This window comes from Orbilia oligospora (genome assembly GCF_000225545.1).
Source record: "Orbilia oligospora ATCC 24927 unplaced genomic scaffold scaffold00007, whole genome shotgun sequence".
Classification (NCBI taxonomy): domain Eukaryota; kingdom Fungi; phylum Ascomycota; class Orbiliomycetes; order Orbiliales; family Orbiliaceae; genus Orbilia; species Orbilia oligospora.
In genome coordinates, this window is record NW_011645564.1 from 236,807 (window position 1) to 262,453 (window position 25,647).

Here is a 25,647-nt window from a genome sequence, read left to right on the forward strand (position 1 = left end):
GAATAAGAGAATTTTGACAAATTGAGAGGTCCAAAACACGCTCGGCACAGCCCACAAGGGCTATATTGACCAAAGATGCTCGTGTTTAACAAACCGAGAGATGGCTTAGTTGGTAACAACTAGGATTTGATTTGATCTAAAACTGCGCCAGTAAGCGGGTGATCGGGGAGTTCTGGCGGGGCTCCATTTCGAACCCCAAAAACGTCGCTCGGTCTTTTTTCTTCTTTTTTTCGTTTTTTCCCTAGGGGATCTCGACCACAACCATATAAAAGACCTACCTAGCAACTTATGAATATCTTTTATCTACTAGTGATATATACCGTTAGTTTTTATTTAAGCCGCTGGCCTGGAGTCAAACTCTTAGCATATCTACTGAGATACTTAATATTCCCATTGGATACACTCCATGCGCATGCGACTCTTCTGATAAAATCTCAGTCAGAGCGACGATATTGATAGCACCAAAAGTATCACACTTCCTTTGTAATTTTTGCACCTTGATTAACTCCGCTCGAACATTTCAGACCGTGTATAAGAAAGAGTACGAGTATCACAATGTAGAAATAAATATGCATCGTGACCTGAGGCTAGTCCGGAGACCAGCTGTTTCCATTAATTCTAACTCTGGATTCTAGGCCTCCAAAGATCCTAAAATACAAGAACCCACAGCATTTACATAAACACTGTTGGGAAAGATACCGGACCAATTCCCGGGCGCCCCGATATCGTATCATAGTACCAATCTGCTCAAAAACTATCAATCACCTTTGTCCAGGCAGCCACTTCATCCCAAAACATTTGCGGAAAAAATCCATTTCACTTCGTTCCAGAGCAAGAGCAAACCCATAAGCATTAACAAAGTCATGACCACCTTGTTGGATCTTAGATAACCAGAGATCTTTGACCGGCTTGTACGGAGGGTAATCCGGAAAGCAAAGAAAAACAGTCTGTAGAAAACAGTCCTCTGATACGAATTCTTGAGGGAGCGCAGCTTTCGTTCCGTGGTTTTCTACCAGCCATAGGTAGAAGCTCCATTGTCTGTATGCTGTCATCATAAAGTCAGATATTTTGTGATCATCTACGGGTATAGCCTTAGTATTCGTCATTACAGCCTTTGGGTGGAGGAGCCTGAAATCAGGGCTAATTTCCCGAATTCCACATACATGTGCTCTCTCCAAAAACAACCATGCTGTCTCAATAGCATTCTGACGTAGGATCAAAGACCTGTTGTTTTTGTTGCAGCTCATGACCATAACGAGAAGGCCTGCTGCATCTATTCTATCCCGTCGAATACACTCGGGTCTTTTGCACGAATAGCGTCCTCCACCAGCCCGTATGTGAAGTTCTGGGTTAGGACACCCTTCGTATTTCTTAGCGTTATCCCAATCTGGCCACAGTCCCTCCCCTTTCAAATAGCGTTCCATATTTATGGCCCATTCCGGAAAGTTATTTTCATCGAGCGTCGGAAGGAACCCTTTGTCAATCATAGAAATAGGATCTAACATGTAATTCATCCTTAGCTCCCCCAATATTGATTCGTTTGTTGCCTGTTGGTTTTTAGCAAGGGGTAAGAGACGCTGTTGACTTCCAGAACCCCAGGTTGTATGCTGTTCGTTGGAAAATGCTCCAGCGAGAGGACGTTGGTTGTGTATGCGGGGGTTTGTAGTCGGGCTATCCATCGCTGGGGGATCAGTAGAGATATCATTCGGGGGAGCACCGTCCAGTGACTGCTCCTTCATCTGGCTCCCGACTGAAGAACCGTAGCTGTTTCCGAAGGACTGGCTCGAGAATATTGGATCTTGAATAGGCCAAGGTGATGAATAACTACTCGTATAAGAGCCCTTCGCTGGAGGCAGTCCCGGCCACGGCGCGGCTGTAGGAGGCACTTGCTGAGGAGAATTTGAATCGTGTTCCTGCTGATCGAAGTTGGGCATGGCATTTCCAGAACCTAGCGGGTTATCCTGAAAGGATAAACCTCCCATTGGGCCAGGCCAGCTTGTTTGGGCATATGTTTGATTTGCTCCGTGATTATATGTATTGGTACCAATAGATTCCGGAGGGCCTATAGAAGTTTGCGCAAACGGCCCTGATGTAGGAATTGGCGGCACAGACGGGGCTGTAGATGTAGCTCTAGGTGTTAATGCAGCCGTTGGTGCCGCTATATTGGTCAAAGGTGCCACTGCAGGCCCATCATCCGGTGTGGATTCCTCCACCAAGGTACTAAGATTTGACTTGAAAGTCTGTCTATTCGTTATTCTCCTGTTGTCGTATTTTCGGTAATTGGAGACATCCTAGAATTATCCGGAAGCATTAATGTATAACCCGCGGCGAACGAGAAAGAGGAGCTAAGGTCGTCAAAGCTTACTGAATCATCTGCATCTAATACAAATTATATATATAGTTAGAATCAAAAAAAGTTTTAAATCCAAAAGGTAAAGGTTAAAAGAGCTCCAAAGCTTCGTTTGTTCTTATGCAGGCGCCAATGCACAAACTAGACTGTTGAAACATACCTTTATCGTCTTCGCCAAAAGGATATATTGAAGTAGGAAGACTTGCAGTAGGTGCGGACGCTGCTGGCGCCTGCCCTGGAGATCCTGAAGCTTCGCCTTCTGGTTCCACGTCCACACCCCAAGGCGGCGCACCAGCGTTCAATTGTGAATTAGGGAACCTACGGTTCCCTGCGTACGCCATTGTGTCAATTCGATGGTCTAGGTTTTTCTACTTGAATCGATGCTCAGAACCCTAGGCCCTGCTGAGTCGCAATAGAGCCGTGCTGACGTTGACTATGTTGTGGTCGTTGTAGGAGTTTCTGCATGATAATATATAACATCTGAACAACCAAAATCTTTGATGTTACGGCATTGATCTAGATATTCTAGTATAAAGCTAAGCTGGTTTTCATATCGCCATATAATTTTGACATATATCGCAAAGCATGCCGCCGATTACTCTGGCAGAAGATCAAGATATGCGTAGTAACTGACATGCTGTCGCCCTGCATGTAGATTTAGTACAAATAGATAATACTAAATATAAATAAGTATATAAATACAAATAGATCAAATACAAAACTGAGACTGTAGCCGTCGATAATTCTAGAATTATTTGTAGATGGTTATAAGTTTACTTTTAAACTGCTAGGGTCTATGTATGATACTATATACTAGACTTCCATTGCAACCTTGAGAAATTGAGTATTTTGATATTTATATTTCCTGAACCGGATCCGGAACCAGGCGTGAGCCGACTCTCGATGCGCATCTGCCATGAATTATTTTGAAAATTATACCACAAAAACAACACAAAGACGCGTCCGCCACATGGAGGTTGGTTAACTGCTCATCTGGATAGCTGTAGTCAAAATAAAAAAGAGGTCACGCGACAAACTTACCCGGCTAATATGCACCTTCTGATCACCTAATCTCGTAATGAAAAAGGGATACGAGAGCCCTCTAACTGCCCGTTATGCCAATGGAACAGTTTCCATAAGGGTGGGCTCAAGAATGTGAGTTATCAAATGCCACTACTATGTTATCACAATTATGGATAGCTGACATAGAATCCAGTTTCAAGTTTGTAAATCAATTTCCTAAACCATATACCCGATCGGTCAATGCCGAAAAGGGTAACTTCACGTGGGGTGAGGCGTCTCGAGCACTAATTCGGAATCCAGGCATCCGTACGTTTGTATATAACGTACATTAATATCACAATGTCCAGCCTTGCATTATTCAAAACTCTTTTGTCTCCTCACTTCTTCTGCCGCTTATACATATCAACCGTTCGGGCCGGTCTAGAATATTCCAATCTTAATGCTCGATTACGTGTGTTGTGCGTTGTTGGTCACCATCCATGCATAACGGCATGCAGGAAGCATCAACCTTGATAGTAGGCTTTGTACGACCACTGCGATCATCATCAAACTATTGGAGGTTCTAGGCCGAGACCGCAATACACAAATTGATATGTATCATATGGGTCTAGAGGTGCATTAGCGAATCCAGACTATACTCTATGAGTTGGATCGAGAATCAAGATTACTGCATCAGTACGGCAGTTTCCATATTTTTAGTAAACATAAAGTACTCGGGTACATGTCAACCTGATCAGATGCCTAATCCAAGGCCTATAGTGATAACTAGTATCGGTACCATCTACTAGTTATTTTGTTTATGGTCACTGTATCGGTCGTTTTTTCACAACGGGTCAGAGCACTCCTTCGACGTCGCATTCTCCACCCCCGGATCCTTGGAAAATATCAAACTATGCAGGAAGCACATCTGGGCGGGTCTTTTAGATCCTATTCAGGTAGATATAATTCCTAGTAGATCCACATACGTCTGCAAGATCCGCTAGTCTCGTACAACTCCCTTGGCGCCGTGACCGAAAATGGAGCTCTCAGGAGAGAATCCTCATTAGGTGACTACCATTATACTTGCGCCCTCAATCGCGATCGGGGACCCCATGAGTGCCCATGGTATCGTTGCAAAACAATGCCCGCTAGGCTATTCAGCGAGCCATTCAACCGCAGCTCTTCATGCAAGCTAGTCGTCTAAACTATACGGATTGGACCACTTATTCTGTGCGCAGACCTCTCTGCCACCGATCACCTCGATAATATTGGACCCACCGAACTTCCCCGCTCATATGCGCCAATGAAGCAGGTCAGAACATATAGTCGCGAATCTAGACCCAACCGGACGGGCCTAGTGCCCAAATTGCGTACTGCCGGGAGCGCCATTTATGTCTCTGGCGTATATTGAATACTATGGAATCTGTCATTGGAGCTCCCTCATTGGCCAAACACACTTTCGATTCCGATCCCGATAGCACAAAAAATTAGAAGCCTGCCGGAACTCCCCACTAGATTACCACCCAACAAATTCACCAAATCCTTTATTTGAATATATTCACATTTCCATGTTTTTGCATTTCCACCCGCCGATTGGTGATAGCTACTGAAAAATATTCTGCAACTTGCAGCCAGGTTGAGCTAACTAAGATACCACCCGCATGGCCAGACCTCTTTCAGCTTGCACCAGAATCTGCTCCCTGTAGATTAGTTGGACTTGGCGATCGCCATGTACATGTAGCTAGGAAATAACATCGCGATCGAACACAGAAAATTAATCAGCCACCTAACCAGATCCTACACGGCTGCACAGGCAGCAAATCATTAACTATCTCTAAAAGGTAACCCAGGTCCACGGCTGAGATACTTCGATAGTTTGGAGCTAAAATATTTCCGTATTTAGGGTAAAATATTAATCATATACCACAAAGGTGCAGTATGTTATTTATTATATACCAAAAAAGAAAAGTTTCAAAGGCGCATCTTACACAAGACTCCAACCGTCACGAGGTTGTCAAACTTTCCCGAGAACCAGATTCTCAGATATGGCTGTGGCTGCCACGACTTGACTCATATTTTCGTTATTCTAGGTACTCCAAGACATCCCTTTTTCTGTTTTATATCCGCAATGGAATGTGGGAAACCTTCTGCGTGCAGGCATAGGGGTACGGGCTCGGGAGGCAAAATGGAAAATGGCGTGTAGGCAGCGCTCCCAAAAAATTGGGATTGTGGTTGGACAAAGACTGAAAAAAAAACTTTGCCGTGAGAGTTCCCGGGACTGCTGTACGCCCTTGCTGCCTGTCGCCACGGGGATGCCCAAACTCCGAGCTCAATCTTTTGTGGAGCTGCAAAAGAAATGAAAACTCTAAAATAACGTGGACCCCTCGAGGGTAGAATAAGCATGGATTCAAAGGCGTGATACATTTGAGAGTTTTTGTATCACCAAAACCCATGAGCTGAGATGGTTGGGATCAGGTATAAGGTTATCAGCTCTGCACAACTGAATAGCCACCTATGAAGTCTGAACTTCTGTATGATTCTCTATTGTCTTTTGTAATACAGTGACAATCCCCTGAATAGTTAGATCTGTACAATTGGAGATAGAAGATAGGAATATCAAGGAAACCGATCGATGGCTTTTGCGCCTTAATCTGCACGGATATGCGCGGCTAAAGATTGGACTCGATTTCAACAAAACCGCCAGAATGTTGATGCATTTCAACCCGTGAACCAAGGGATATTCAGGGAAACCTGATATGCGGGTCACATATTCAACAAGTCGCATATCAAAACAGATCACACATAGAAAAGAACTTGGCCATTGCAGGCCCGTAATGAAACCAAATATTCTAACAAGGAGAAAAAGGGAAAGAAAAAGAAAAGAAAAGAAAGGAAAAGAAAAGAAAAGAAATGTAGTGGCAGACCAAAAACACCAAAACGGAAGAAATCCGGATTCAAGAAAGCCAATTAAGATACGCCAAGGACCTAAAGTTCAGATACTCCCCCAGGATGTAGACAGAAATGTATAGATCAAAAATATAAGGAACGTCAGGTACCGGGTACAGGCATCCACCGATGAACGACGTAGGAAAGATATTGCTGCATCGTTCACATGCAACCATCACCCCAAAGGTACTTTACCATATATTATAGAGAAATGCTATAAGTGCAGATCCCCAGCAAGAATGGCAGGATTCGCTTCCGCATCGTCACTGTTCCCGCTGTCACCAAACCCGACAGGCATGCTAACGTACTGATGAAGCACACCCTCTTGCTCAGGACGCCACTGCGATCTATCTTTGGTGAAAATCTCGATCCTTGGAGTCAGGAGCTCTTGTAGCGCGGGAGACGGATTGTTATGCGGACCAACAAACAAATTCCTGTTGACCGGTAGGGCGCCCTCGAGGGATTCAGCTGCATAATTTCAAATCAGATAGTTAGCCTAATCCCTTCGAGTTATAGCTTTGTAGTAGCTCCTTATATTCAATGGCACGACCCCAGCAGGTCTTTGGGAATCATAGTCTAGGCAGCTTGTCGTCATTTCTACATTCCTAAATGCAGGGCGTAACGCATGCAAGTATGAAGTGACGAGAACTCAAAGCGCGCAAACTACAAGGTAGACTCTTAAGATATAAATGATGGACCGGCTTACGAGTAGCGAATAGTACGGTCCCACATCGTTTGCAGAACGTTCGAGATTGACTCCTTCCCGTGTTGTCTCCTATTTTGATGGTGTAGTAATAGGTAGATGATTCTACGTTGCGCGCCTCTCGGTCTCGTGGTTCAACCATCAACAAGGCTCTGGACTCTGTGAAACAACCAATCTCAGTTCACAATCTTACTAATGCATCCCGCTTGCAGCGATAGAGCAAACATCAAAAGTAACTGTGGGGTTGGACAGCCCATACTAACGGTAAGGAATGTACAGAAGAAGCTCGATGATATCGCCTGACAATCCTTGCAATGACACACAACCACTCCCGGAATAGGTTCCTTAATTGTAACTTTCCAGTCTCGACAGAAACAGTAGCCAATCAATGGTCCCACCCAATTGGCAGCAGTAGCTTCCGCTGAGGCTGGACTACTTGTCGCGTCTGGATGGTCTAATGTACCAGCGTCGTGGTCTGTAGCCGAATTCGAAGCTCGTCTCCGCGTGGAACTTTCAGCTGATGGTGATGCAGTATTCTCGGCGGGACCCGCCTCGGGCTGCTGCTGCTGGCCCGCGTCCTCAGTAGGCTCCTCCGAGGTCCTTCGTCGCTTCACTCTGGGTCGTTGTACACGGTGTTTACGGTACGGCATTGCGATGAAAAGTTGTATTTCGTCCAGCACGGCAAAACAAGAGAAAAGTGATCACAACGGTCAAGGATAGTAGCTCGAAAACGAGATTGCAAATAGACGGTGGTGTCGGGGGAGATGATAAACAAATACTGGCCGTGGCGATTCACCAGACCGCTTACCTAAGGACTGTTTAGATCCAGGTAACTCCGTTTCAAAACTTTCCGCCACCACTATTGTCCCATTTAGGTCCTTGGGCCGGAACGTGGCGAAAAAAAAATCCCAGATTCTCCTCCATGGGGGCGATGATGGCTGAATACGGGACTTTGTACTACCCAAATTAGGCGCTTGGCTTGACCCTAGCCAATTGTAGATTTCACAAAACCCAACAAGTTTGAAGGTCGGACCCTGGGACTGACAGCGGACAGACAATTACTTCGTGGTCGATGGCCAAGTGCTCACTTAAGTAGTTGATCATGAAGGAACCTGTGCTGGAATTTTTCGTACGATGTACAACCTACCGGAACATGGGCTGGTGTTATAAATGCTGACCCGTATATTTCAGACGATGGTGTCCGTACACATCTGGGCTCCAGGCCACGCCAGCCAACCAAAGATGCAAGCGAGAGGTCAAAGCGTCTGTCCGGCCCTGGCCCGAAATATTGCAACACCGTTGGTTTTCCAGCTTACCATGGTGTTTCGCCTTTCGCAACTGGAATTCTTAGCAATTCCCATTCCTCAGTCAGTATTCCCCACAATATGTAAGGCTCCGAGGTTTCGGGGTGTAATCGTAGTAATCTTGATATATGTATATAAAACTCGTATTGGCTGGTTCTAAGGGTTCTAAAGGCTTGCTTGTCGCCGGACCCGAAGCGGGTGCCGGATGTTGAACCGATCAGTGTTTGCGAAGAATATCCACCCCAGAAACTACAAATTCCGTGCGCCGACACCTGATGCACGGATACCGCTTTGATTAGCTTGGAGACTTTCGACAGTGCTAAAGCAAAACTTTTAAGGGTTGCTATGTCACCAATAACTACTCCACGCCGCGTCGAACTTGCAAAATACTTTCCCCTCTGTACTGAGACTAGACTGCCAACTTCATGATGCAATGCCGAATACAGTTTGACTTTCATATGCATCTCCAGGAAAGCAACTGCCCCTTGCATCTTAATTTCTCGTCGCCAAAGGAAAACTGAAACGAGAATGGTTGTGAATATCAAAAGGCAGAACATGCTCAAATGCCTAGAGCAGCTTGATACCGAACTGTGCGTTGATTCGTAGGAGCAGTACTATCCACCAATAAGTGAAGACGGCTTCTAGCAAGCAGCATGCAGCCGCCCTCGGAATCTCGAACAATTCAGAAAAATATCAGAGAAGGAGCTTGGATTTGGCTCAGAGCCCATGCATTTCGATTGGACAGGGAGTACGGGAGAACCTAGTTAGCGTCTATCTCCATATGCGGCCGTGACTATATGCCTAATTCGTGTGGACCCGGAAACTAAAGGACTTTGTGATTTAGAACTCTATAAATGGGCAAGGAACTCCCGCAAGCTGCTCAATATCAGATTTCAAAAACCGAAAGGCTTCATACCTTCAGAAGGCTTATATCGCCGTAAACCTACACTACCCTTAATATTAAGCACTCGTAGTTATCAACTTCAGTTTGCCTCCTTAGCATATTAAAGTTTGTTTCCTGGAGCGACATATATTGCCTAGGGTATTGCTAACTGGTATTAGTAGCACGACTATCACCCCACGTAGGGACTTTTGCTATATAGCTTAGTGCTTCCTCGAAACTAGTCGATCGATCATATACAACCCTTAAGAATGTATCACACATTTACACCGCTTCCTGCTTTCCAGAACGAGCCCGTTCAAGCACCTACGAACGCTACCGTGAGTATATGCCGATGTCCTCATATCTATAAGCTCAGGCTTTAAAACTCACATGGTACCCGGATCTAGATACCCGGTCACTTTTGTCCCACCTGCAAGTCTAATGGGGTCGAGACCGTCGTAATCAATGGCACCACCTGCCCTGTATGCGGAACCGAAGTTGATGTGAACAAGCCGAGAATGCGAATTTAGATCGGTCTCGTAGTAGATTAGACGATGTTTCGGAGTTTCCCGGCGGACGAATGGTTGTTCCTGATTTCATCTCTTTCCTTTAGTTGTGTATTTGGCACCTGCTAGTCCTTGTTATACTTATCCTTCGAAGTTCGGTTGCGAGTGAAGAAATGAAAGCTCGATGTAATAATAGACGAGTTTCTGGCGACAATTCACCAATCAGATATCCTTTGATGCCCTAAAAGTCTTAGGCTGCGGGTCAGCTTATCTTCGTTCCGTTATTTCTAATAGTTAGAACCGATCCTGTTTGTAATAATATCAAACAAGTTCCCGTTTTAAGAAGTTAACACCCAATAACCGGGTTGCTCGGTAGCTAAGATGATACTGCTCCCTGAGCTTTGATTATTCGAACCACCACAGATTTTTCTTGGCTGCATATTATAGCGAGGTATTGTCGGGGTTTGTATCCGTCACTCAGCATTAGAAATCCTAAAGGGCAATCCTACCGTATCGAACATCAAGGAGTAAATTGTCGCCTGAAAAAAACTGTGCGAGGTTGGATCGAGTGAAACAAGCTTCCGTGCGCATCCTTGCTTTCCTTTTCCACATAACTAGCACATAGTATATCTGCCTCCTGCTATGACAATCTTGCATGCGTATGTATGCTGGCTTCTCGCTTGATTTGTTCTGCGCCTGGTCTCGAGGCTATGATTTGTTCGGAACAATTTAAGCGAACATGCCCTAAATCCTGTGCTGCAAGTCTAACGAGGACCACGGTGCCGGGCCTTTTCCTGCGAGACGTGCAGTCTAGAACCCGTATTTGCGTTGGCTGCGCAGCTTGTGGCTTGCGATATATCACATTTTTTGAAGCTTTCATACCACCACAAAGCTTTTAGCGTCGACCCTCGGGTTTAGGAGGATGATATCCAGCCAGTAAATAAAAGCCTTTCGCTTGACGTAGGATTTAGCGTCATTCCCCTCACGCCAATTCCTCTCATGACGTTGCCTCTGAAGATGCCCCTTTTTTCTGGGGGCACCCATGCTCATATCAAATAGGGCGGCATTCACCATACCAGGACTCAGGCCAACTCGATACTTAGACAGAGTATATCGCGAGAATTAGGCCGCATCGACTATCCCCAGAACGATCAAAGTTACCACGCATTCTTGCCCACCAACATTCGGTTTGAAATTGGGCAACATGCGACAAAAACCGTGAAGATCAGCACCGGCGAATCCAGCCTCAGAAGTGTGCATCAGACCCTTGTCAAGCTGAAGTGGAAACCGAGTGCCCTTCCGTTGCATTAGTTTCCTCAGAATCTGCAAGTATCAGATGCTGTTAGTCTCCACCCGGCTCATCAAGTGCTTGTGTAACTGGTAAACTCACTGTCATCGGCTAGCAATTCCTTTGCCAAGCTTAAGGTATACACAGTATTTGCAAAGCCAAGGTATTAGTATTGTATACTTGAGTAGTCCTGCATAAAGATCTTGGTTTATGCTTCCCAGGAGACTTGCCATTGGTCCTTCCATGGATTCGCATCTGCTTTGGCTTGCTAGATGAGATCAGTTGAGCCGATTGGGATGCTTTGTCCAATTCCTTTGCTTCTAGAATCGGTTTTAGTAACTACTTAAGTAGGTAGCTGCAAGAGTAGTCTCGTTCCCAGTGTTATAATTTACACAGATTATTTGATAATGCATACTGATATGAATAAAGTATCTGTAGTCTTGCTGGAGCTTTTTATAAATTAAAACTAGGGTAGACGGATGATGATGATGATGATGGTGGTGGTGGTGGTGGTGGTGGTGGTGGTGGTGGTGGTGGTGATCAATGTTACAGAAGCAATTGTGTGAATTTGGACGCAGCTTTGTCCCCACTATCCCTTTGCATGCTGCACCTCTCCTCTTGCATCTACGACCTCATCACAGCAACCGTCTACCACGGAATACCACCACCATCACCACTGTCATCGCTATCTCATTACCATTATTACCTTCACGGACCTATCTATCACGACATCATTAGTACGGAGCTATAGTTTCAGCTAGCAAGATGGAAAGCTCTAGGGCCAGTCGTGGTTGCTCTGATTTCTTCCCTTCTCTCCCTCCTCCTCCTCCTCCTCCTCCCCATATGCCCTCTCGAACACCCAACAGGACACCACATCCTGCATCTAATATTTCTACCAAGAAAACGAAGTACTCCCACCATCATCACAAGGCTCCTTCGCCAGCGCCTCCAATTGCAATCCCGTCAGCAGCTCCGATTTCGATTCCAACTAGGTACTATTTTGCGAGAGGTATCCCGATGGCCCCATATTCCTGCAATGACCCGTCCTGCGGGCTGGAAAACAGGCTTCCAGGATACATTGTTGAAGAGCTGTAGGTTACAACAATTTCCTAAATCAATTAAGTCCGAAACTAACTGATACAGTACCTCCCAATCCGGCGATTCTATTGGAGAAATTCATACTCCTGTTGTCCATCTTCCTAATAACGTTCCCCCTCCAATTGTAATCTCGGAGACCGGCTATCCAATGGGAATTGCAGGTCCGGATGGCTCTCCAGCATGGGCAAAGCCTAAGGCTTCTACCAGACCCTTCAAGCATGAGCACGGACATGAACATAATAGTCATAAGAATTTTCACTGTTCTCATCATCATAATTACCCCCATGCAGGCTTCCAAGGTGGGCCGGAGTACCTTGTTCCTATGGGTACTCCTATCCCTAACCCCTACGGCCCCGGAATCGTCTTCCTTCCACCAAAAGACCCAAGAATCATCCCTTGCAGGCCGGCTGAGAATCTAGGCCATTTTGACTATGATGACTTGGACACAATCGAGGGTGACAGGCTCCACCATCAAGGACGTCATCCGGTCTTTGAAGACCCGAATGGTGAATACGCTCCCATCAAACTGCGAGCCGAACAAAATGAGAGAGCCAGAATCGAGGAGATCGAGAGGGATCAAGCTCTCCGAAATGCTCGCAAAAAGGAATATCAAAAGAATGTCTGGCTCAAGGCTATGGGTGCGAAGCAGGATCAACCTGATTTTGATGCAACTATCTCTACTCATCACACCGCTGAACATGATGAAAGAGTTATTAACATCAACGTTCGGCAACCATGCGACAAATGCCAAGAACTGGTTACCATCGAGACTGTCCATCGCCGACTCTCACTTCATGAAGCCTCTCAAGGGATTGGTATCGATCTCGACAGCCCCGCCCCAAAACGAGTCAAAGAATTTCTTTGCGAGAAGTGTGAAGTTTCAGAGGCAGAAGAAAAGAAGAATGCCGATCTTTTGCGCAAATTAGTTCGACAAGTCGTCGCTGAAGCTGGTAATTCGACTAGTTCCCTAAATTGGATTTTGTTGACACGTCTGACTCGGCTTAACTATACAGATACTATTAAGAAGGCTAAAGAGAACGAACCAAGCCTGCGTGCCACCGCTTCCCATGGACGAGGAGTCATTCATAGCGAGCACCCTCAATCTCTCGACCCAAGAGCTGCCCTCAAAGAACCTTTGTTACACCATGGCAGGAATAAATCCAGCCGTTTCGAGAATATGCCTCAGGACGCGGTAAGCATCTTGAAGAGCTCTATTAGCTCGGAGGGGAAACTTGATAGTCACTAAATCATTCCTAACTCTGCTGTAACTTTAGGCCTTATCCAACCCAACCCCCCATGGTCGTCAATCGAAGCACCATGTCTATGGCCATACAGAGGCAAATATTTCAGACGTCTATCGAGATGAAAGTGACGACGAATATCAACCTGCAAAGGAAGCCCGGGTCACACAACCTAGGTCTAGCACAAACTTGGGCAATCGTCTCAGTCATAGTATTTTCTTCGACAGGGAGCACATTGTCAACAAAGACAACATTCGCATCATCTCTTCCAAAGGCCCCGAAGATGACGAAGAAGAAGAAGAAGTTATCGTTATTCGTCGTGCCCGTCGTCACAATGACAAAAACCACAATGAAAACCGTAGCCACCCCACTCTCGTCAAGTCCGCTACGGAGAACCCGGAAGAGGCTCTTGAGGCCCTTACTCGTCGTCTCGCCCACCGGTTGGCTCTTTCGCCTACCAAAGCCGATAGTTTCCACGATGCTACAAACTTGCGAAACCATACCAAAGAAATGTATCAAGAAATTGAGTCTGGGTCAGACTCTTCCGGCTATTCTGCCTTTGTTAGAAAGCACCAACGCTCGAGAGCTCACGCTCACCAGCGCCAAACCCATAACAGGGCCAACCACCACAATCGAGGAGCTCATACTCACACAACCAACCACCATGAGCCTCACCATCAACACTATCGCGAGCGCATTGTTGAATATGATGACGAAAATCACCCACATTACCAAAGGCGCCGTCGCACTCGTCCCGAGGATAAGCCAGGCGATCCTTCTAGTAACACTACGGCTGGATTTTTTTCTAATTGGGGATTGTTCCGTAAGCCCACATTTTAGCTTGGCTCCCTGATGAATTGATTCTAGCAAATACGTTTAACTTATGATCGCCCCCTCCTTCTATTGGGCTGGAGATACGGTTTCCATTTGATCAACTCTCTACTTTGCGATTTAGCTGACGAGGCAACAAGGCGAAGACCCGTTTTCCACTACTGCTGTTTTATTACTATCTGCTGCATCCCCTTCTACACATCCTCCCTTTACTGTTACTAACCTTCACGGATGCGCCCTTTCTCCCTTCCCCTTAGATTGAATACACCTCGCGAACATTCCGGACATCATCTAGCTAATATCGGGGTATATCCAACACAACCTCAGGATATCTGCTCAACCCATGCATAGATGTCCCTCCGGCAATACCGTCTACTTCTTTTACTGAAGCAAGGAGATATAGGAGGTATACAATAGCTAGACCAGATTATTTCTGAATATCCCCAATAAACCCCCATAAAATCTTTAATATCTATGCCATATGCGCCTGCAGTATTCATTTTGAGTTTTGCACTGCTTCTCTATTTCAGTTTTGCTTTTGTGCCTTCCCCTCCCCATTATCCTTCAGGCTGCGTGTTGGTCTTTCTGATTTATGTCCATAATGCTTAGACTACCTGTTTTGCTTCTACCGATACCCAAGATACCCATATATTTCGACCTTCTAGTTTTCCTCAACCTTCTTTCTAAGGTTTATCTGTTACTATACTTCCAACTACCATAAATTAATTGGAAAATTGATGCACTGAGCGCGTTGTCCTTTTATTTTTCTTTTCAGAGATACCTATCGCAGTTTAAATTTGGTTACGAGACTACCATATGCCCATGATATGACTCGCATTGAGTATCGCATCTAGTCTTCTATCTCTATAGCTATATAGGTTCACGACCTTCCATTCACACTCCCATACCTTCTTTTCGTTTAACTTATATTGCTATTCCCTTCTATCTTACCTTTCAAGTTATCGAAAGACTATCCGAAGGTATCAATACATAATGAACAATAGACGGAATAGATATGATGCCCCTCTCTAAGATTCATACGCTTACATTAGTAGGACCAGGTCTGGTTCATCACTTTCTCGATCTTACGAATACTAGGTACCTACCTAATGAATTACCTTAGATAATATAGCCATAATGAAATACTTAACACGCTTACCCTATACAAAGTCTCAGCTTTCACATTAAACAGCCTTCCCTGTAAAAAATAAAAAAGCACCTATTAGGTTGAATGCTCCCTTTGGTTACGAGGCTGGAATGCTCGTAGATGCCCAACGCCTGGAACATAATAAAACACAAAATATACACGGAATATGGTCGAAAAAGATCTTACATCTACAGACCATAGCAGTCGAAATCACGCTCGAAAAATAAACTAGGAGGTCGTAGATATCACAGTTGGGGAAAAGGTGGGAGGAATAAGACGCGTTGGAGGCAACTTAAAAGATGGGTTCGATTAATCCTTAATACTAAAAGAAACCATGGAAGGTGATAATGAAAAGAGAAAAAAAGGGTGTACGGGAAGTGATATGATACCGTAATCCCTATTGAACAGAAGTAAAGCGTGTGTCTGTGTATTATGAAAAGGAACCAGCGTGATGGAGTGTGCTGGTGGGTGAAAGTGTACTAGAAAAGAAAAACGACAAGCCTCTTAAGATCTTGTCAAATGAATACCCAAATAAAATGGGAGTATCAAAGAGAAGAAAGAGAAAAACCTCAAAGAGAAATGTATCTAAAGATCATTATTATAATTCTGATTAGAGCCAAAGGGAGAAGGGGTAAGGGGGTGAAGTACCAAGAAAAGACCGATTCGATGTTCATAAGTCAGAAGAAAGATCCCCATGAAAGGAAAGATCAACCGACTAATAACTCAAACGGCATCATAATCATTGTCCTCCTTCATCTCTCTCATCGGCCCAGAGATCTTGAGGTTGTCAACTCCCTCCTTCAACTCACCAACACCTTCTTTCTTATTGGATTCATCATCTCCAGAAAGACTGTCAATATCGCATGGCTCGCAGTCGCTGACGTAGCCATACTCGCTGCCTTCTTCTTCTTGCTCACCGAAATATTTTCCAATGAACATCCGTTCGAGCTCTGTGGGGTTCCCTGGTCGCTTTCGACCAGGAAACGTGCCAAGCATGGTGTTGATGTACAACATGATCTCAGCATTTGACAGCTGACGAGTCGAAAGATCACCGATTGGCTCCGAGCCTGGAGTTGAAGCTCCGCTGGTAGTACGGAGATGTGGCGGGTAGAAGGGACTAGCAGTACCCGAACGAGTGGTCGGAGTGCCCGGAGTGGTGTTTTCTTGCTGGACCATTCCAGCAGCAGCAGCATCACCGGCAGTATCACCACCAACAGAATCAGTAGCGAGGCTCTGTTGCTGATTATCAATGACGGACTTAATTTGATCCTCGTCGGTCCCAAAATATTCCATCAATTGATTGAATAGATGGGGAGCAGCAGGAGCGTTAGGAGCTTCAGAAGCGCGAGACATGATGAGTCTAATGGTGCTAGAAGGAGTCGTCTGATGAAATACTGCTTCGGCACGGTGCTCACGAAGACGGTTTCGCTGACTACCAGTCATAGAGCCTGCCATGGAGTTCGCGAGAGAAGGACGTTTGGACAAAGGAGGCTGAGAATGGTTAGAGCGGTTGGAACGGTTGGAACGGATAGAGTGGGCTCCGGAGAGAGATTCGGTGATGGAGAGCTTCTGGCGAAGCCGGAGACTGTCGCTCGGGGTAGACTAAATACATCATATTCATTTAGTACCATGAAGAAAGCGTGACGGCAGGTGGACGATGATGTCGAGATGACGGGGATAGCGAAAATGATAGCGGAGGGTCTGAGGAGGGAAGCTATCGTCATATTTGTGCTACTGACGATAAGCTGCATATATGCTACTATACATGCATCTGACGCTTTCAGACCAAAGGGACCAAGTAGACTCACCATTTTGAACGCGAAAGACTACTTTGTAGTAGTGAATATCCTTTAATTGAGGGCTTTGAAACTCAAAAACTAAGAGAAGAGATGCAAAATGACAGAAGCTTTGCGGGGACAAGGTCGTTGTACTGAATTGTGACTGGAATGAGATATCTCCGTTGCTCAGCTGCTTTAAATACAGCAATTTGCACCGTCGAGGGAATCAATTTATGCATTGTTTGTATGGGATGTCAGTTGTCCGCATGGCAACACATATTTTGGATATATTTTGTTGCATTTTTTGGTGGCGGTTTTGTTTGATCCACGCGCGGGATATTATACCGATGTCCATGATGTCCGTGATATCATGTCCATGGTATCCGCTTATATGGGGGGTTTGAGCGAATCTTTTTATTTTTTTATTTTTTATATTTTTTATTTCTAAAATATAGTATCTTGTATTTAAGGTACGATGCCACGAGGAAATGCGCCATATGGGTCTTCCGTAAGTATAATACATATACATATTGTCATTACAATGGGTCCACGATCAAATTCTCATATCTATTCACCATTAGTCTAATACTCCCCGCTGCCTCCTCTGTCCTACGCCTGCGGCCGCTTTTTAGCAAACGCTCTGTCAACAAAAATGACCTTCAGACCTACATGATTGCTAACAGGGACCGTCTCGAAACCCTCTGGGGTGCTCCCGTAGACTTCCAAGCTGATATCGAATCCCATCCAATCAATCGCGATCTCGAGCTCGGTTTCGATGCGAACGATATAATTCCTACCTAGACTTTTTTTGGCACGGCTAGTGTATTCACAGAAAATGATTGAAAACCAATCCTGGGCTTTTTGGGGATGATAAAGGATGCTAAGCCGAGGCTTAGAATCCTTATTAACCAAATATCTGGGCTGAGGGGCTAAACACGGTGTATTCAAAGATCCAGGTCTTGATAATTTCTCGTTGGATATAACAGACCAACAACTGACCGAGGGTATTAGTCTCAATGCTGCTCTGTCGGATATACCCGAGAGCCAGAATCCACCATTTCTTGAATTGACTCACGTTCAAGATCAATATCACTACCAAAATCGAGACCAGATCCAAGATCAGATCCAAATTCCAGCAGGGATTGGTGCCGGGTTTTTGGATTTCCTAGAAGACGCTAGGATAGAAATTCCGACATAAACCCTAACGACCAAGTCATCCTTGAAATTTCAGCTGACTCACATCCGGGACCGGATGCTGGCGTAATCGAAGTCATGGCCAACGCTCTCGAAACCCTTTATTTTGCATTATCCGCAGTCGAAGACCTAAAGGCAAAACTAAAACGATAGCTATTATGGCGATTTGGGTATTTCATTGGCTGATGAACGGCCCTGCTACCCCGGATTTCAACGGAGTAATAAACCTTAGTAGTAGTAATTACGTAAACTGGACTTGGAGGAAGGTAACATGGATCTAGCGGTGGCTATCGATGAAGCAATGGAAGGGTATTGGAAAGCACTATCACAAGCCCTCGAATTTGTGTTTTCATATGTTGCGAAGAAAAGTGTCAAGATTGAGGCGTTTAAAGAAGAGTTGATCATGATATATGATTATATGGCAGTATATGAGGGGAACTTGAGAAAGGTTGCCGCAATTATTCAAGCTAGGACTCGACGCAGAATGGGGTACACCCATGGAACAGCCCCCTGAAGTACTAGAAAGTTTTGATCTAGATCTAGAACTAGCTTTTGATTAATGTATTAATACCATCTATAGTAGTATACCAATAAATAGTCGTCTGGTATGCCGATATAACATGTTAACAACCTTTCAGAATATTTTAATATTAATGCATGTTGCTCAGGAATTAAGATTAATTAATAGGTAAAACTGCGTTGCGTGGTATTTTTTTGCAGGGAAACTTGCCCAATTTGAAGTTCGGCACGTTCTACCGACAGGACATCTCACCAAGCATTGGCGCCCGCATTGGCAAGCGGGGTTTCAGCCGTAGAAAATACGGTAACATCATGCCATAGTTTTGAGAATAGGTTCGATGTAGTGTCGGAAAACCCGCATGTTTTGCCCAAAATCAGGTGGCTGATGGGAAAAGCTTTCGTCAGCGTTCGGACTTAACCCCTGTCCCAACTAATTGGTTACAAGTTCATGGCCGTCGGCGAACGAACCGACAGTGATATAAATAGCCAAATCACTGGACTAAGTAAGTACTTTCTACATAGTAAGTACATAGTACGGCTTGTATAGGAGCTTAACCTTACGTCAACTTCTCATCTTTTCTTCATAAACCCCCCTTCTTCAATATCGCCATCTTGTCTTGAGGCTGGATAGAATCCCATAAAGTAAAGTAAACGGCCAGGTTTACCCAGTCAAGCTGCTCTTCTCGCCAGGTAAAATCAACACATTTCCCTGGATCCGATTTCCCCACCTTGGCTTTAATTCCCCCCCTTCGACCCCACCAGACCACATAACGTAACGTTGTACACGGTGCATATACCAGATACTGCCGTATACGGTGTGGGATAGCTCTGTTCGCGACATTGCCGTGTGGCTTCACGTTTTGATTCTGTCTTTTCCACGGGCTTTATTAGCTCAAACATACTGATATCATATTATCCCAGGTTGTACGTATACTTACGTGTACGCGCGTGTACTAGCCTTCAAGAAGGAAGTAGTATCAGAGACGAATACCATGGCTTCACCCGCCTCCTCCAGCAAAGTCGGCGGCGGCCTCGCCTCAACTTCTCAATCCCTCAAACCTATCGAAGTCGCTTCGGAAGCATTCACTCAATCTCTGATTGAAATCCATAAAGTCGTTGCCCCTCATACTCCCTACCAAGAATGGGTTACGTCGTTCCTGTCCCCAGCGAACAATGTCATTCTGCCACCTCCAGCAAGGGATTCGGATCTTAGCTTCCCGTTGAACAATTACTTTATTAGTTCCAGTCATAATACCTATTTAGTGGATCATCAACTGTACGGCAAGGCAACAGTGCAGGGGTATATCAATGTATTGGAAAGAGGGTGCAGATGCGTAGAAATCGATTGCTGGGATGGAGATGATGGAGAGCCTAAGGTTCGTTATATTCCACACTTCTTTTAAGTTTAGACACGTATAAACCTGCCAATTGGTGCCTATCTCCTGCATGCTATGTATACGTATACGCATAGATACTAAAAAACGATATTGCACAGGTCGACCACGGCTGGACTCTCACAGAAGCTATCACCTTCAAATCTGTCTGCGAAGCCATTGGCAAACACGCATTTACCCATTCCGACCTTCCATTGATGATAAGTCTAGAATGCCACACCAGCATCGAGCAACAAGAGAAGATGGTAGCAATAATGAAACATTGCTGGGGTGATAAGCTCCTAGAAACCGAACTTTCGGATTGGAGTGTGGTTGACAAAAAACTCCCACCACCTGGATTACTAAAGAACCGCATCCTTGTCAAGGTGAGTTACTTCCTTCCTTCCTTTTTTTATAAACTCCCTTTTGTTTTATCAATCCGTGGTTCGAAGTTCCGTTTGAAAGGGGTTTGATATGCTTAAATTTATACTCTATCACCAACGCTTTGGGGTTTTATACAATACTCAAAGACAATCTTCAAACAGGTCAAATACCTCCCACCAGATGCCCAACCCGGAGCACCTGCTCCGGTCCAAGAACTCACCTCACAAACCACCAATCTCTCCATCGAAGACGAAGACGAGTCAGAAGGAGATCCAGATGTTAAAAAGAAGGCCCCCAAAGTCAAAATCTGCAGAGCTCTATCCTCCCTAGGTGTCTATTCCTCAGCCATGACATTCCCGAATACCTTCGACCACCCTTCTGCCACTCGTCCAAACCACATTTTCAGCTTTTCCGAAAAGAAGTTTAATAAACTACACGAAGAACAAACAGATGCGCTGTTCACTCATAACAGATATTACCTCGCCAGGATCTACCCACACGGTCTACGAATCTCATCCTCAAATCTCAACCCCCAGGAGTTTTGGCGTAGAGGCGCACAGCTCGTCGCTTTGAACTGGCAAAAAGTAGACAAGGGTATTACATTCAACGAAGCAATGTTCGCTGGTACTGGTGGATACGTCTTGAAACCCGACTCCCACCTTTCGAACCTCGCGACTCCGCGTTTGATCTCCGACCTGAAAAAGGACGTCCGTCTCAAGATCGTGGTGATAGCCGGTCAATCTCTCCCTCTTCCCAAAGGCGACACGGACGCCAAGGGGTTCCAGCCTTATGTCAAAGTAGTACTCCACTTGTCACAAACGCTTAAGCAAAAGCATAAGACAAAACACGGGAAGGGGGTTAATGTTAGATGGGAGAAGAAGAATGTGTTGGAGTATGATGCTAAGGGGGTTGTGCCCGAATTGTCCTTTGCTAGGTTTAAGGTTTATGATGATGAGTTTGGAAAGGATGATAAGAGTGCTTGGGCTTGTGTTCGATTGGATAGGTTGAAGACTGGATATGGACACTTGAGGTTGTTTGATATGAAGGGCAGAGAGACAAATGGTGTTTTGTTGTTGTATATTGAGAAGACAGTGGAGTAAGTGCGGGACATACATACATCCGGAAGCCGCGCAGGCCCTCCCCCCCGAAGAACAGCCCTTGTTATTTTTTTGCAGCTCGAGAAATGTAGCGAAGATCTCGCAGAATATACGCCACTGCATTTGCAATTGAATAGCATTCGGTTTATTTTTTTTACGATAGCATAGCATACAAAGTATACAATGCATATACAACTGCACCTCCCCAGTCCTATAAATTGATTATGAACCTCTGCCCCATTCTATATCCTGAGTAAGCATATATAAGGTATTAAGTGTATTCTACTAGCCATAACGCAGTGCGTTCCTGAGAACCAGTACTCTAGACATGATTGTGGCCGACGTATTACATACTTAGGTAACTATACAATAGCTAGACCACGGATATGTTCAAGTAGCATACATATGTCACACAGACTTCGTATCGCCGGCTCCAAGGTTTAGCTCAAGCTATAATGATACCCTTTGTATAGGGGTTTACCCAATAGCCCGAAGTTCCATTTGATATACATCAAATAGTATGATAGACTTAGTAAACTATGGCTCGTGTATGTTCAAAGGTCAGAATATTCGATTAGACTAGCATTTTTATATACATGCGAAGGGATTCAATTGGCGAAAATGACGGCTTTCGGCGTCGCAGAGCCATGAGCCTACGAAAGAGTTATTGGGTGTCTGGATCTGGATCCTTCTTAATCGAGTTCTTAGAATATATTCAACAAACCTAATTTCGAAGCACAGATACCTTGGCTTTAGCCTGCATAAGAATAAAATCAAGGTATATGCATATATAATTGAAACTTAGATAAATATATGGAATAGGAATATAAAGACTGATAAAGGAATTCGTCGGGTTGACGAATCGATCTGACTACGTTTGTTGTCAAAGAGCCGCAATTTGAATGTATGCGAATGAGTTCCTGGTCGCTTTTATTCCTTATCATCGTGGTGACCTGAATACAATTGTGGGTCCAAACTATATAGAAGTATACATGTATATATATGACGCATGAGCAGGGGACGGGTTGAGACGTCGACCAGTGCAACGGGACCTAGCAAGTCCAAGGCAGTCTACAACTTGATATGAAGCTTCGAAGAGGGCCCGAAGATCAAGATTTTCGTCTGCCTAGCTAGCTTTCCTGATGATATTATCTTCGTAGCCTAAAAATCGAAGAGAACCCCAAACTAGGATTTTTTTTTTTTTTTTTTTTTTTTTGGTCACTGTGCAGCTGAGAGCAACCGGAAGCCTATGCGCACCGTTGTATCCTAGCGAATCTCTTCGATCCACGATCAAACCTTCAAAGGATCTAGCCACCATCATAAGATACTTTCCGAATGTTCCCAGCAAGTTGGTTAAGCCGCATCCTTACATAACCGGGCAAGTTTTACCGATAATGGCAACCCGCCGCACAAGACGAATCGCAGGATTTCCCCCTGGTCTGAAGCATGTAGCATGGTTCAAGGTCAGCACAGCCCCCCATGACCATGCCCCACCGCTTTTTTGCACTTCCAGTCTTCGATTCCCAACCTTTGATTCCACACAAAGCTCATTTTCGATGCAGGTTATAGATAGGCAGCGGGTCTTATTAGTGGAGTATTCATAATATTATAGCATGGCTTGCAATCGATATCATGGAAGGTGCATCGGTGCATGTTGTCACCTTCGAGCTCAACCATGATCAGATGAGAGAGAGCTCTTGAGTCAATGATGATAATGAGCCGCAAATGGGACAATGTTTGGTCTTTCAGCTTCTCGACCGATGTGATCTGATATCAACCTTTCCAATCATCACATGGCATTCTAATAATTAAGTGCGCAGTGTCCGAGCAATGTCGTCGCAAAATTGATAGCTGCTATAGCTAACCAAATCAATCGGACAAAAAAACGCCGAATTATCTAATCCTAGGCATTTTTTGGATTTCTCGCGCTGCTTTTTTGATCCTTCGTAATAATATTACGATGGTTGATTGAATAAACTAGGTTGAAGGACTCGGAGCATTGTGGTCTCGTATACCCAGGCCAGCAGGTCAAACGTAATTAAGAATCATTGTCATCATCGATCGATAATTCGAACAGAACACCTCACCAAGCATGGTTATGAAACAACTTATGTTTTCCCCAAGAGTTTAACTTGACCCTTTTCTCCTTTTTATTTACTTCTTTTGATCAAAATTCTATGTCTACCGGGGTCTTCGAAAATTTCTCGCGGAGGAAGAGACAACTATTCTTGTGTTTCTCGCGTTTTCGAAGGTACCCGCGTTGTCTCTTTTTGACGATGATGTAGCGGGGAGAGAGAAAAAGAGGAAAGATGTGGGGCCGGACGCACATCTCGGTTGCTTCGCCTAGAAAGGCTTCGTCTGCTCTGCTTCCTTTCCAGATCACAAAAATTAATACTCGAGCTTAGTTTGTCAGGACCTCAAAAAAACAAAAGGCACCCACGTCATCCGTTGTACCGGAATTACTATTATTCTTTTTTATGCTTCCTCGTCATCATTTGGTTCGAAAATGAAATTTCGAAAGCGCCTCATTGTGACACTCGAGCACTCGTCGTGAAGGAAAACACCAATGAGGATGCCCTTAGCTGCAAATGCTAGGCTAATGCAGAGAAGCAGAAGCGGAAGCAAAGCAAAAGAAAAGAAGCTACCTAATGGACTGGTGTAATCTATAGCAAAAGCGCAAATATGATTGAGGATAGCTCGTCAGCGCCGGATACAAAACGTACCAGCGATATTGGCCCTGAATTTCGAAAGCGAGCAATATGCACAGATGTGGTGTCTGTCCTTCCTGCATCGCACTTCGGGGTACATAGATGGTCCGCAAAAATGTACGAAATTTAGGCTGCGTGTACAAGGTTTGGGTGACTATTGACGAAAGCAAATAAGTAATATCCCTTTGGAGTCAATCGGCAGGGACCAGGGTGCGCTGGTGGCTTGTGCGAGCTTTTTTTTCGTAATTTCAGCCCATAGCATCGAATAGCGAAGCTTAGAACTATGCTTCTATAGATCGCGGAATTGTCATTGCATACTTACTTATCTCCTATGGTACTATAGAAGCAGGAAACGTATGTATGTATGTATGTACGTCGATTGAGTCAATTCTGATCGATTGCAGTTCGAGATAGAGCTATGTGAAGCTAGAGCTCTCCTTTTCCCCCCCACTTATCCGTCAATGCAACAGAACGTATAAGAGAATCTAGAGCTACCAGTCGTAATTCCCCAGCAAAAAATAGCGAGCAAGATGGTGTGCTCGGAAATAACCACTGGCGCCCGACGTTAAGCAGCAGAGCGTCGAGCTGGCTAGTCGCCAAAAATCTGTTTGTCAGAACCTCAACTTCAGGCATCATTTGTCAGTTTTTCAACTTTTTTTTCGTTTCAACGACGCAGGGAGAGGAGGGGCGAAACAGCCGCCCAGAATTTGTGCGTATGGTTGCAATCACATCTCCGCTCAAAGCTAGGCGTTTTCTCTTTTCATCCCTTATTTCCTTTTTTTTTCTTTCTCCCCCTTCTCGTCTCTCTAATGTAGCTTCTCGTTTGATCTCGTCGAGAACAATCTATAGTCGGCTTGATTCCCCCAATCAGCCCCGGAAATGCATGTCTTCCCTTCTTTTGTTTTCTTTTCTCAAGGAGAAACATGTGTCTCAGAATCAAGAGATTTTTGTCTTGTTATCGGCCTCCCTCTCGTGGGGTTATATCGACTGTGAGTTAAGTATGGTATGTGATATATGTGCGCAGAGCTTGCAGAACGCCGGTTCCAGGTTCGATGGTGGTTGCCGAAGATTTGGAAGGGAAGTGGTGGCAAAACTGCACAGCTGAAAAATGGTGCCCGCAAACCGAAAACTGGGTGTTCGACCGAGCCGCAGAGCCTCAAGTGTGGGCCCAAAGGCGTCGTTCGCGAAACATGTTCAGATGATCATGATGAAAATTTTGGGAGGCAGGTGCGCCCATGGCGCATAGGAAATGCAGTTATGATGGTACCATAATCGCGAAAACTCTTTTGTGAAAA

General features: G+C 44.9%; 7 protein-coding genes across 7 annotated transcripts; 3 read left to right on the top strand and 4 right to left on the bottom strand.

The window, feature by feature from the left end:
- Positions 1-761: 761 nt before the first annotated feature.
- AOL_s00007g77 (uncharacterized protein) lies at positions 762-2,691 on the bottom strand (the record flags this gene model as incomplete). The annotated part of the gene is made up of 3 exons (XM_011119978.1): positions 762-2,291; positions 2,366-2,379; positions 2,511-2,691. 3 exons carry the CDS (start codon positions 2,689-2,691, stop codon positions 762-764), a joined length of 1,725 nt encoding a protein of 574 aa, XP_011118280.1.
- A 3,821-nt stretch (positions 2,692-6,512) lies between these two features.
- Positions 6,513-7,651, bottom strand: AOL_s00007g78 (uncharacterized protein; the record flags this gene model as incomplete). The annotated part of the gene is made up of 2 exons (XM_011119979.1): positions 6,513-6,766; positions 7,195-7,651. 2 exons carry the CDS (start codon positions 7,649-7,651, stop codon positions 6,513-6,515), a joined length of 711 nt encoding a protein of 236 aa, XP_011118281.1.
- Positions 7,652-10,816: 3,165 nt separating this feature from the next.
- Positions 10,817-11,090, bottom strand: AOL_s00007g79 (uncharacterized protein; the record flags this gene model as incomplete). The annotated part of the gene is made up of 2 exons (XM_011119980.1): positions 10,817-11,017; positions 11,085-11,090. 2 exons carry the CDS (start codon positions 11,088-11,090, stop codon positions 10,817-10,819), a joined length of 207 nt encoding a protein of 68 aa, XP_011118282.1.
- A 657-nt stretch (positions 11,091-11,747) lies between these two features.
- AOL_s00007g80 (uncharacterized protein) lies at positions 11,748-14,161 on the top strand (the record flags this gene model as incomplete). Its single annotated transcript, XM_011119981.1, has 4 exons — positions 11,748-12,073; positions 12,126-13,030; positions 13,094-13,272; positions 13,355-14,161. The coding sequence occupies 4 exons, from the start codon at positions 11,748-11,750 to the stop codon at positions 14,159-14,161; spliced, it is 2,217 nt and encodes a 738-aa protein (XP_011118283.1).
- A 1,861-nt stretch (positions 14,162-16,022) lies between these two features.
- On the bottom strand, positions 16,023-17,023 carry AOL_s00007g81 (uncharacterized protein; the record flags this gene model as incomplete). The annotated part of the gene is made up of 2 exons (XM_011119982.1): positions 16,023-16,901; positions 16,928-17,023. The coding sequence occupies 2 exons, from the start codon at positions 17,021-17,023 to the stop codon at positions 16,023-16,025; spliced, it is 975 nt and encodes a 324-aa protein (XP_011118284.1).
- A 551-nt stretch (positions 17,024-17,574) lies between these two features.
- Positions 17,575-17,878, top strand: AOL_s00007g82 (uncharacterized protein; the record flags this gene model as incomplete). Its single annotated transcript, XM_011119983.1, has 2 exons — positions 17,575-17,585; positions 17,659-17,878. 2 exons carry the CDS (start codon positions 17,575-17,577, stop codon positions 17,876-17,878), a joined length of 231 nt encoding a protein of 76 aa, XP_011118285.1.
- A 1,904-nt stretch (positions 17,879-19,782) lies between these two features.
- Positions 19,783-21,647, top strand: AOL_s00007g83 (uncharacterized protein; the record flags this gene model as incomplete). The annotated part of the gene is made up of 3 exons (XM_011119984.1): positions 19,783-20,166; positions 20,286-20,549; positions 20,709-21,647. 3 exons carry the CDS (start codon positions 19,783-19,785, stop codon positions 21,645-21,647), a joined length of 1,587 nt encoding a protein of 528 aa, XP_011118286.1.
- Positions 21,648-25,647: the final 4,000 nt, after the last annotated feature.